Source organism: Wyeomyia smithii, chromosome 2 (assembly GCF_029784165.1).
Source record: "Wyeomyia smithii strain HCP4-BCI-WySm-NY-G18 chromosome 2, ASM2978416v1, whole genome shotgun sequence".
In the NCBI taxonomy this organism is placed as follows: Eukaryota; Metazoa; Arthropoda; class Insecta; order Diptera; family Culicidae; genus Wyeomyia; species Wyeomyia smithii.
Genome location: NC_073695.1, coordinates 24,999,858 through 25,011,397, shown reverse-complemented (window position 1 = coordinate 25,011,397; position 11,540 = coordinate 24,999,858). Strand labels below are relative to the sequence as shown.

The 11,540-nt window shown below is 38.7% G+C and overlaps 1 protein-coding gene across 1 annotated transcript; it reads right to left on the bottom strand.

Annotated features, from left to right (window-relative positions):
• Positions 1–2,862: 2,862 nt before the first annotated feature.
• On the bottom strand, positions 2,863–10,248 carry LOC129719528 (uncharacterized). The gene is made up of 3 exons (XM_055670923.1): positions 8,904–10,248; positions 8,446–8,776; positions 2,863–3,036 (listed from the first exon to the last, which is right to left on the bottom strand). The coding sequence occupies exons 1-3, from the start codon at positions 9,905–9,907 to the stop codon at positions 2,863–2,865; spliced, it is 1,509 nt and encodes a 502-aa protein (XP_055526898.1). The 5' UTR covers positions 9,908–10,248.
• Between the last annotated feature and the right edge of the window lie 1,292 nt (positions 10,249–11,540).

Sequence of the window (11,540 nt, the reverse complement as noted above, 5' to 3'; positions counted from 1 at the left end):
CTGTTATGTTTAAAAATGTGAAATCCAGCTATGCAAAGGAACATATTCCGAAGACTACTTGGACTCACTCACTTTTCTCAGAGATGGCTGACCCGATTTCCACAAAATTAGTGTCAATTAATAAGTCTAGCTGCCTCGTAACACCCTATTGAATTTTACTGTAATCGGACTGTAACTTCGTCTGTAAAGTACCAAAATGTGAAAATCACGAAGCTTCATTATCTCAGAAACGACACAATTGATTTGATCAATATTATTATCAGATGAGCGGGCTAGTTAACTGTTAACTGATGAATTATGATTGAACACGTGGTTTCAAAGTTTCGCTGCCCTATACGTTCCCATTTCATTTGATTATAGTTGAACTTAAGCCACCGTTATGTATTAAATTGTTAATAAAACAATGAAAGTCTATTATTTCACATGACTTATTTGAACATAACTAGTGTCATACGAACGAGTCATCTCTCAAACTTACAAATAACAAACTTCATAACAATTTGATATGTGGCTGTGTACCGAGCCTCTTTTCCTACCTACCAATATCGCCAAATTACAATTCCCTGAACTAAAGCTACACCTAACGTTTCTCTCTGGCCAAGAGGCTAAGAGGGACTTATTATGTCAAGAGGAAGGAGTCTTATCGAAACCTCGTTCCTCCTACCAACACCGCGTCACAATCACAATTCCCTGAAGAGGCACTCAATGCTTCACCTCTGGTCAGGTTTATTATGAGTAGGACTTATATTTTTGTCAAGAGGAAGGAGTCGTATCGAAACCTCGTTCCTCCAGCCAAGACCGCGTCATAATTACAATTCCCTGAAGAGAACTATTATACGTTACTCAGAACAGTTTTATTATAAGAGGGACTTTTCTGAGTCTCTGAGCGTCATTCTGGTTGAAGAAACACCCATATTGGGTGTAATTCGATCATTTTCCGCTGTTTCCCAGGAACCGGAAGTCGCCAACCTAGAATCCAAAATGGGGTCTTTGGTCGATTTCAGCTACTGTGTATCATTCTAGATTCGGAGATACTCACGTTAGAGGAAATCGGCCATTTTTGGATGTTTTCCAGAAACCACAAGTTGCCATCCTACAATTCATAATGGTGTCTGAAGTCGATTCCGAAAATACCAATATTGGGTGGTATTTGGTCGTTTGCCGCTGTTTTCCCGAAACCGGAAGTCGCCATCTTAGAATTCAAAATTGTATCTGTGGTTGAATTTAGCTCCTGTGTATCTTTCTCTATCCGGATATTATTATATTGGGTGGAAATCGTCCATTTTTGGCTGTTTTCCAGAAACCGGAAGTTGCTATCTTACAATCCAAAATGTTGCCTGAGGTCGATTATGGAACATATTTGTTACCACCAAAAACATTTACCTGCCAAATATGGTTCCATTCAGTTGATTAGTTCGCGAGATGTGCAGAAATTTGTGCAGAAGCATGTGCTTCCATAAGAGGGAGGGGCTTCGAACTATTATGGACATATTTATTACCTTTTAAAACATCCACGTGCCAAATTTGGTTTCATTTGCTTGGTTTGTTCTTGAGTTGTGCAGAAATGTATGTTTCATTCGTATTGGACCCCTCCTTTCCAGAAGAGGGAGGAGTTTCAAACTATCATAGGAACCTTTATCGGGACCACAAACCCCTACATACAAATTTTCACGTCGATCGGTTTGGTAGTTTTCGAGCCTATATGGATCAAACAGACAGACAGACCGGACTGCATTTTTATATGTATAGATTACAACATCAATATATTAGAACCAAAAGAGTGAATATACATTTATTGGATTTAAGCGTTCATGTAAATCTATTTTTACAAATAAAAGTTTGAATGAGAAAGGCTGGGTCTGACCGCTAGGTGGATTAATTTAGGTTTTTTGATGTTATTTTTTGGAGTGGTTAACTGGTATAATAAAGTTCTTTAAGGAATTTTGAACATAACTGTCCTCTACGCTGCTAAGTACGAATATTTTGTGCTCGTGCTTTTTCTAACAAAAGACCGCACCGAACTTTTCTTGGCTCTGATATGTAGCCGTTGGGTTTGTTGATGCTAAGATGATACCTAAAGGTCACAGTCCGCCTTCGGAAACTATTTCGAAATTTAGAATGCGAATCCTGGTTTTTCGAATACAACTTATAATGGCCAAATACCATCCAATACGGGTATTCCCGGAATCGAGATGATACCTAAGGATCGTTAAACCACTCCAAACACCATTTTGAAATCCAAGATGGCGACTTCTGATTTCTGCGAAACAGCCTATAGCGGCCAAAAATCATACAATATGAGTGTTCCCGGAATTGGGATGATGCTTAGAAGCCAGGAATCAACCCTAGACGTCATTTTGAAGTTCATGATGGTGATATCCGATTTTGTAAAATATTGTCAGAACCGACATAATGCCCTAAGGATGGAAATGGATCCCTTTTGCGCCAGTTGAAAATTCAACATGACGACTTCCGGTATGGAAAATAGCTGAAAATTGTTCAGTATCGTTGTACGCTGCTTTTAAGGTGAAACGGGATTGTGGCCTTTTCCTATACAATTTTGAGGTTAGAGTTCTTTTTACTTCTGTATTTTGATCGTAAAAAATTCGGCTTCCACTTAATAAACAGCACTCAAATTGCTACTTCAGGCATGCAACAGTTGTGAAAACAATTGATCAAAGTTTCATGTACGTAGTCTTCATAAATCAAGAAAAAATTAGATTGCAAAATTCGAGTTGATCGCGACCACGTCCGGTTTCACCTTAAATCCACTGAAATTTTCACTTTGTCAGTTAGTAGGTTCCCGTCCTTAGACATCACTAGCATTGCGAACTTCTTGCTGTTGACTCTGTTAAACTAGTCTTAGTTTCTTACAGAATTTCCAACATTACTGTCCTCTACGTTGCTGAGCACGAGGTATTTGTTCGCGCACTTACGTCCGGCAGCTCTGGTATCCCGGAATCGGTTTTGGTCTTGGTCTGACTCGTAGCCGCAGGAACTGTTGCTCCGGTTCTTTCTACTTGTCACACTGTAATCCTGTAGACATGTCATATGATTTAATCCAGGGTGACGAAAACGTTTTCAAAAACAAATTCCCTGTTTTTCCCTGAAATATAACATTAATTTCCCTGATATTTTCAGAGCATTGAGAACAAAAATATGCAACGCAGATGAACGGAACTCTGATATCCCAATGAAAAAGTATGAGGGTGGTATTCAAGACACGACCGCATGACGTTGACTACCGTATTCTTAAAAACAAATATTCCATTGAAGCAAATAGTAGAGGGAATTGCAACGCTTCTTTTACAAAACTTCTGTAACAAAATTTCGAGGCTCCAAAAGGTACCAGTTTCCGATTATTCTCGTCCAGAATTCCAGCCATTTTAGTATTTTGCAGTAGCCATTTATTACTAACAACCACCAGCATAACGGGTGAAACCGGCACGAGATGACCGGTACTATTTTGTCTTTCCTCCTTTCAGCTGCTAACACCTAGCGCTGTCGTGAAATTAACATCAACATAAACATGCATTTTTGCAAGGTTTTTTTCCGCTAGCAACAGCAGTTGTAAAACATAAAATTCAACTAACCGCTTCTATTATAAAACTGCGAGGCACCAAAAGGTGCCAGTTGCCGATTTCTTGTTTACTGGTTTCCGTCCAGAATTCCAGCCATTTTAGTATTTTGCAGTAGCCACCAGCATCACGGGTCAAACCGGCAAGAAGATGACCGGTACTATTTTGTTTTTCCTCCTTTCAGCTGCTATCACCTAGCGTCCGCATGTCACTGGTGCGGTTTTGGAATCAGAATGATGAGGCGCCGGCCGCTGTCGTAAAATTAACACCAACAAAAAGATGCATATTTGCAAGGTTTTTTCCGCTAGCAGCAGCATAAACATCGGAAACAGAAAGTGACAACAACAAAGTCAGATCGATTGTATCCGTTAGTGTCGACTGTGCTTGGGAAGAGAGGTAGTGATTGGCTGCGCGGTATGATTTAGACAATCGATATTAATTACCAATTTTTCAATAGTGTATCTCAAACAATAGTTTGTTTTTGTTACATAAATTTAACCGTAAAAGAATTTCTGATCGATTGATGCCAAAACCTCGAAAACCTGATTATAGATGACTGCAAAATATGCGCTCAAAACCTGACCACTTTTCTCTGGTTTTCCCTGGTTGAATTACTAGATTTTTAAATTCAGGGTCCTAACTTCGATATAGACGTTAGTCAACGTCAAAAGTATTCGATGGGATGGGACACCAAACAGTGAAACCCGGTAATAGTCGTTTTATATTGAAAAAATCCGTTTTAGCGCTGAAAAGTCGTTTAACAAAGAATAGTTTCTCAGTAAAAAAAAAATTCTGATTGTTTTTCAGTTTTCTCTCATATTTCATGCATTCCCTGATCGAAAATAATATAACCTGATTTTCCCTGATTTTCCAGGGGTTTCCAGGTTTTCGCCATCCTGTAATTTGATGTATAAATATAAAATTTCGTCACGCAGTAGGGTGTAAAACGACATAATCAGTAGTGGCGCCTATTTCAATCAGTCAAAAAATAACTGGCCTCAAATTTTTGAAGTTTGATCAATATCGACAATTTCAATGAAGGAAACGTACACTCGGATTAACTAGCTGTTTTACGAATACGTAAATATCGATTATCATGAAGAAACCACTGTATAAACATCAATCGGAAAAGTCAGCCTAAATTATCGCCATTCAGGCGCCATTTGGGTGCTAAAGTAATTCCCTGCAAAACAGAAGCAAACTGCTTAAAATGGGTTGGGGTGATTGAGATAATGTCCCTCGATTAAGAACTTCGATTGACTATTGCTAAATAAGTGTTGACACAAAAAAGATAGCGAAGAAGTTGATAAAGGTGATGTTTGTATTTCACTTTACACATTTCGAGTATTTTATCTCAATGCACTGGAGGCTGCATAAGCTGCTTAAAATATGTTCCCTACCCTATATCTCATTGATATTGTTCCCTTCGTTTCTGAGTTTTATTCGACTGTAAATTGAGCAAATACCATTCAATAGAGGTTTTTTTTTAAGAACCGATGTAATGCCCAGCGGTCAGAATCCGTCTTTAAACATCATTTTGAAATCTAGAATGACGACTTGCGGTTTCCGCATATAGCTTAATATGGTTAAATATCATTCAATATTCCCGAAACTGGGATTATGCCCAAGGGTCGGTAATCCGACTTAGCCAAATATCATTTGTCAGAAATAAACTCCAGGTATTTTTCTGTCATTTTGACATTCAAGACGTGACATTCGATTTCAGGAAAATATACATTTATTGAATTGAAGCGTTCATGTGAATCTATTTTACAAATAAATGTTTGAATGAGAAAGGCTGGGTCTGACCGCTAGGTGGATGATTTTGGTTTCTTAAATACAAAATTTATGGTGTTTCGGCTTTCAAATCAAAACAGAAGTTTGTCTACTGTCTCACGTTTCGGCTGAGTGTATTTAACCTTTCTTCCGGGAATTGTAAGTTTCTGTCTGTCGTCATTAACTGTAATATTTCTACGTGTAAGCGTCCTGTTATGTACATAAAAGATATCTGATTGTTTTATGTGCTATTAGAATAAACTAATTGGAATAACTTTTGAACTTCTCTATAGTGTTCTGCTTCGGTGTGTTGTCACTATTCTTGTGGCTATTACAATCAGTAAAAAGTTGAAGTTTCATTAAGTTTAGTAATTTAGTAAAAGTGCATTTTTATATCAGTTCTACCGATATTTAAACTATCAGAAGTAGCCTCTAGTCGGAACCAATGAACAAATTTCTGACCGCTATATGAACCATTTTTTTTATTTCTTGATAAATATAGTAATAAAAGTACATAATCATGTCTTTTATCCAATTCCTCTAAATTATTGCCAAAAGCTTTCAAAGTAGAGCAAGGAACAGAATAATCCGGGTCCATCTGATCCGCCAATCGAAGAAAGGGGTCTCAAACTTCTCAAATTTGATCAATATCGACAATTCTAGAAATACAAAAAAAATGATTCAGATAATAGTTAACTTTATATTTCATTCATACCATTTTTAAGATATTTTTTTGATGTCAACGCCAGTCTCACTACCCTGAGTGGCTACGGGGCGAGGGGTGATATTGATCAAAACTTGTGTGACGTACTTAAGATGAAACTGTATTGAAGGCACAAATGGCTGTCTTCCAGCCTTCACTTCGAATTTTCCAAGGCACAAGACTCGGTAATAGTAAATGCGTCAGCTGCAAAAACGCTATTTTATGTTTGCTGTGGTGAAGCAAACTTAAAAAAGCGTTCTGATGTGATTGATTCCGATTCAACACTGCGTCGAACGTATGTTTAAGTAATATCGTCAAATGAAGTGTACGTATCTAATTCCAAATGACACGCTGAAACAAAAAAAGAGTCGTACTTTGCGTGAGTCAATCCGTCAATTAAAACAGTCATCATTTCAACCCGTATTCGAACCGTGGACAGGAGTAAGGGGCTGCCCCATTCTGCGTGGACACACAAATCTTCATCTTAGACCCCCACGTTTAAAAACTTATTTTCAAAGAGCACATTGAGAGTACACAAGCCAAGTGCATCAAATATACGAGATGTTTATATCCTCTCATTAACAGGAATTCTAAACTTTGTTTAAAGAACAAACTTTTGATTTACAAACAAATTTTTAGACCAGCAATGCTTTATGCTGTACCGATCTGGTCAAGTTGCTGTTCAACAAGGAAGAAAACGCACCAAAGGATTCAGAATAAAATTCTGAAAATGATTTTGAAGCGTCCTCCTTGGTTTGGTACACTCGAATTACATAGACTTACTGGTGTTGAACCATTAGAAGCTATGTCAAATAAAATTATTAACAATTTTCGACAAAAATCGTTGCAATCCTCAATTGCTACGATAAGCTCTCTTTATATCCAATAAGTTAGCAATTAAGTTAGTTGTAAGTTTACTTCCCCTTTTCCGACAAGTAGGTTTAAATCCCCACGAATGATAAGTCCTAACTGCGAAAGCAAACACATCCTAACAATTAAAATTACAAATTTCTAACAGTTTTGAGAAGTCACCATTTGTGATTGGACACACATACTCATTATTTACTAATATTTATCATGAATACTTAAGCTACTAACAAATCCCCCCTTAAAAAAAAAAAAAAAAAAAACTAAAGTTTATTAATATAATAAAATTTAAAACATATGTCATAGTGTTGATATGTCACCATTGGTATGAGAAAATACAATATGAAATTTGAATAAATATAAGTAATTACTTTCATATTACGAAAATCCTCCCTCCTATTAAAAAAAAGAATGATTTGTGAGCGGAGCTTATACTTAGAGTTGTTTTATGTCTACAATCACATTAGCTTCGCGATTTGTTGCGGCGCTGATTTTTGTTGTGTGTTTAAAAAAACTTTATTTAGAAGCTAAATATTCACATGCCATAAAAATAATAATAGCTGCCAAACAGGATAGCAACAAAATATCGAGCAGTTCTTATTCTGGGAAGCATAAGCGTCACATGTTTTATTCTAACATTTTTAGGTTATTAAATAGAGATGCACCGAATAATAGGGCTGGGAAGAAGATATTTTTGTAAATTACAGAATATTCGGATTATCGAATAATGATTTAAACTAGGCCTTGTCTAGGGTAATCCAATTTGATTCATGAGTAATTTGGTTTTTAATTTTTCACATTTAATCATCATGTTCTGTTGAACATTCGGCTGAACAGACGGCCGAATATTCAACGAAACATGATGATGAGATGAGAAAAATTAAAAACCAAATTATTTTTGACTCAATGTGACTTACCCTAGACAAGCTCAAGTTAAAACCATTATTCTGTAAACTGAAAATTCGGTACTTTCCACAAAAAACTATTTCTCCCATCTATTATTCGGTGCAACGCTATTATGATTTTTATTTCAGAAAAGTTGAAAAAAATCGAAGTTAATTTGTCACACTGAAACAAATAAACGCATATTTGAAACTAAAAATGCGTTTTTCTCATTTTGTAATTTTGTATCATGTGACGCTTAAGCGTTCCACGGTAGTATTGTAGTTATATTAGAGGTATGAATTAATCAATCAACTTCCCAAGTTTTCCATATACTCTTAAAGTCGGCTTCAAAAGGACGCGACAGTTAAATGTATATCAACAGATTTCTATGAAACCATCCCTGTTAAATATACAAGTCAGAAATTTTCGATCGAATATTCCAATATACAAAATGTATTGTATTTGTTATAGTAGAGACACAGACATTGGGAATCAATAAAATTGGCTTTTTATCACTGTTATGAAATAAATATATAGAAGACAATATCATAGCCGAAGGACTACAACAAACTTTTCTGTGCAAGAGTAATTGTTTCTGACGAAACATTCTCTTTCTTATCACAGTAAGGTACTTACCGCTCTTATTTGCGGGTTTTCTCCGAGTGACCTTGCTTGGTACGAAGAAGCAGTATTATACCTTTGTAGGCCGGGCCGAGAGCGTCTGAAAGCTGCACTCATATCCCGGATACTCCTACTAGTTCTCAATGGTGTTTGATCCGCCTGGTACGAACCGTTCTGCGATTGGTCTCGCAATAACACTTGCAAGGTTTTCATCAGCTGGAACACCTTTTGCTTGACCGCTACCTCTACGGAGGGATTGCTGCACTCGGCGGCCCTCATCAGTGACAAAAGCAAAGCAGTGGCGGACTGGCACAGCAGTAAGTACAAGTCTAGTTTGCGTCTTTCACTATCCATTTTATTATTGCACGAGAATTTTTTTTCGGCAGGAAATTATGATCCAAATATGGGAGAAAACAAAGAAAATATAAAATGAACTGCCAGAAAATAATTTGCGAAACCAACTACGAGCCTACTTGGATGGTCCAGCGGTTGATGGCACTTTGAATGTCACATTGCCGCCGTTTGGCGCCGTCGGTGGTACAGCGAATGTGGCGTTTGGAGCGTCAGATCCCGCATAGGTTCGATTCAGACTGGGTAGGTCAACAGTTTCATTCAAATTCTGTATAATGGAAACATCGGGGCCACTAACAGTTTTCGTAATCCGTTGGAAGCTTCCGTCCGGATTGGTGGTGTTGATCGTCTCACGTACTGCGTACGTTCCGTCGGCTTGTCGGAACGTTTGTCGGCTCGGTTCGGAACGTCGCAGCTCGGTCACACGCTTCGGCAAAGGAGACTGTCTGCTGGTTGTTGCGTTTCTTGGTCCGAAATGCATGGTGCTCTGGAAAGTCGGTTGGAAGGTTTTACTTGATTCCAAATCGGCAACCTCGACGTTGTACGATGGGTAGTAATCCTGGTCTTGGGAGTACTCAAAACCGCTCATCATGGGAGTTTCATCCATGGCGTCACTGTCCATTTGAGGATAGATATCGTCCGAATTGTCCATCGAATCGTCCATCCAGTCGTCCAAGTTGGATATTTCGCGCCACCCAGGTGGCACTACAAAGGAGGGCTTTGACGCGGTCGATCGGCTGCTATCCATCGTTGAAGACGCTTTAAATGTACTGGATATCTTGGGATGACGAACTACGGTCGCAGGTTTTGATGTTACACCACGAGCTGGCGTTCGGCTGGGTAATGGAGGCAAAGTTGCTGAACGCGTTCCGGCTGTGAAGGTGTGCCTTGTAGCTGGGGGTTGGGCTCTGACAGGAGTGGCTCGAATCTTGCGCATTAAATGATCCAACATTTGTTTAATAGGTGCCAGGGACTGCATCAGAAGGGCGTTGCTCGTTTGATCACCAACCATCATGTTCTGGTAGAGCGTCGCTGCCAAGGAAATAATAGCTCCTACCAAGCCTACCGTGAGATCCCGGTTAGTCGGTTGAACTGCCGAACGGTTTAACGGGCGGGTTCTGTTCATAGTGAAATAAAAAAACACAATTGATCTGCAGTTGAGTTACTAGTTTTTTGACTGGTCAAATTCCAGATCACGGAAAAACTGGATTACTAGGATTATTTTTGCTCGCTCATACAACTTTGTGTTTTGTGTATTGAAAAGTTCAATAATCTTTACACTATTTTTACAGCGTTTCTTGCTGCCGGCTATTCACAACAAGGCGAGAAATAAACAGAACCAAACCAATCAATTTAGAAGCAATCAACAAGCAGCCATACATTAATACAAAATCCATTGCCCGAGTGCGTACGATTACCATCCCACGGCAGAACGGAGGCAACCAGGCAGCGGGGAGCACTCGAAAGGAAGAGAGAGAGAGCGAGATATTCGCGGCAAGACGGAATGTAACTGTGCGTCGTCACTTCGCACTGCCAGCCGGGACTGACCTCGGCGTTGTTTTCATGGATTTTCACGATTATTATCTTTCCTCGCTGCGCGCCAACCGATTTGGCGTCCGGAGCTGCGAAGGAGACTCATAGTGGATTTTTCATTCAGATTGCGAGCCAGTGCAGATGGTAGTCCATTAGTAAGGTTTTCTTTTTATGAGGAAAATCATCTAGGTGGTAACGAGTACCGAACAGCAGAAGCGGCGGCGGCAGTTAAGAGTTGATTTATGGATCCCAGAAAAATCCCATCGCAAATGGATCCATGGGTTATAGCTTCCGATTTCAAGGGGACACCTTGGTCGTCTTGATCAACTAACAGGCAGGCCCCGTTTTTACCCCCACGCTAGTGCGGAGCAAAGGGTGATTCCATTAGTTTGAAAATATATGTTGTTTGTTGTTTTTAGACATCGACGTGTCGATACTTGGGTGGAATATTGCTTCACCTCAGCTGTGATTTTGACAGAATATTTTAACTTCGGTTTGGCGTCGAAAATAGGCTAGAAGTTTGCTCTAGAAATTAATCGGATACGTTGCTACCTTTCTCCGAGTAAATGTTATTTATGATGCATTACACGATATAATTTTTTTCATCCTTTTTGAAAATACGAGGGAAAACTTCTTTAGGAGATACTAAATGACTACGTTATTACTAAAAATCATATACAGTAACTGTTCGCTAACTGGGCGACGAACACTTCCCAGTTATTGAAATCAGCTCGCTAACTGGGATATCATCTCAACGCCGAGGGGGAATTCGATGGACAACGCTGCTTCGCGACAATTTCATAAAAGGCTTTCGTTCTCAAGTTGATCACCAAATAGGGAAACCACATTCTACAAACTTATCTCTCAAATAAAACTTTTAAACTTTAGTTTTATATAGCGAGTACATATATCAGCTATATTATTGTTTTTGTATTTCAAATATGGTCGATTGAAAAAACTTTAACTTTTCAGTTTTCGTTCCCAATCCACATGCCCCCGTTCGTTTTGATATTTGACGTTTGTTGTCTTTTTAACTGGGAATCCTCCCAGTTAGCGAGCGCCCAGGTAAAAAGAAGCTCACTTAAAGCGTGCCCAGTTAGCGATTAGTTACTGTAATTGCCGTGTTGAGAAGTCACCATTTGTGATTCGATACACATACTCATTATTTACTAATATTTATCATAAATACTTAAGCTACTAACAAATCCCCCCCTTAAAAAAAAAAT

Coding starts and splice junctions, on each gene's coding strand:
- LOC129719528 (XM_055670923.1), bottom strand. CDS start 9,907: ATGAACAGAACCCGCCCGTTAAACCGTTCGGCAGTTCAACCGACTAAC. Junction 8,777..8,903: donor TCAACCGCTGGACCATCCAA/GTAGGCTCGTAG, acceptor TAAAATGGATAG/TGAAAGACGCAAACTAGACT. Junction 3,037..8,445: donor AAAACCCGCAAATAAGAGCG/GTAAGTACCTTA, acceptor ACATGTCTACAG/GATTACAGTGTGACAAGTAG.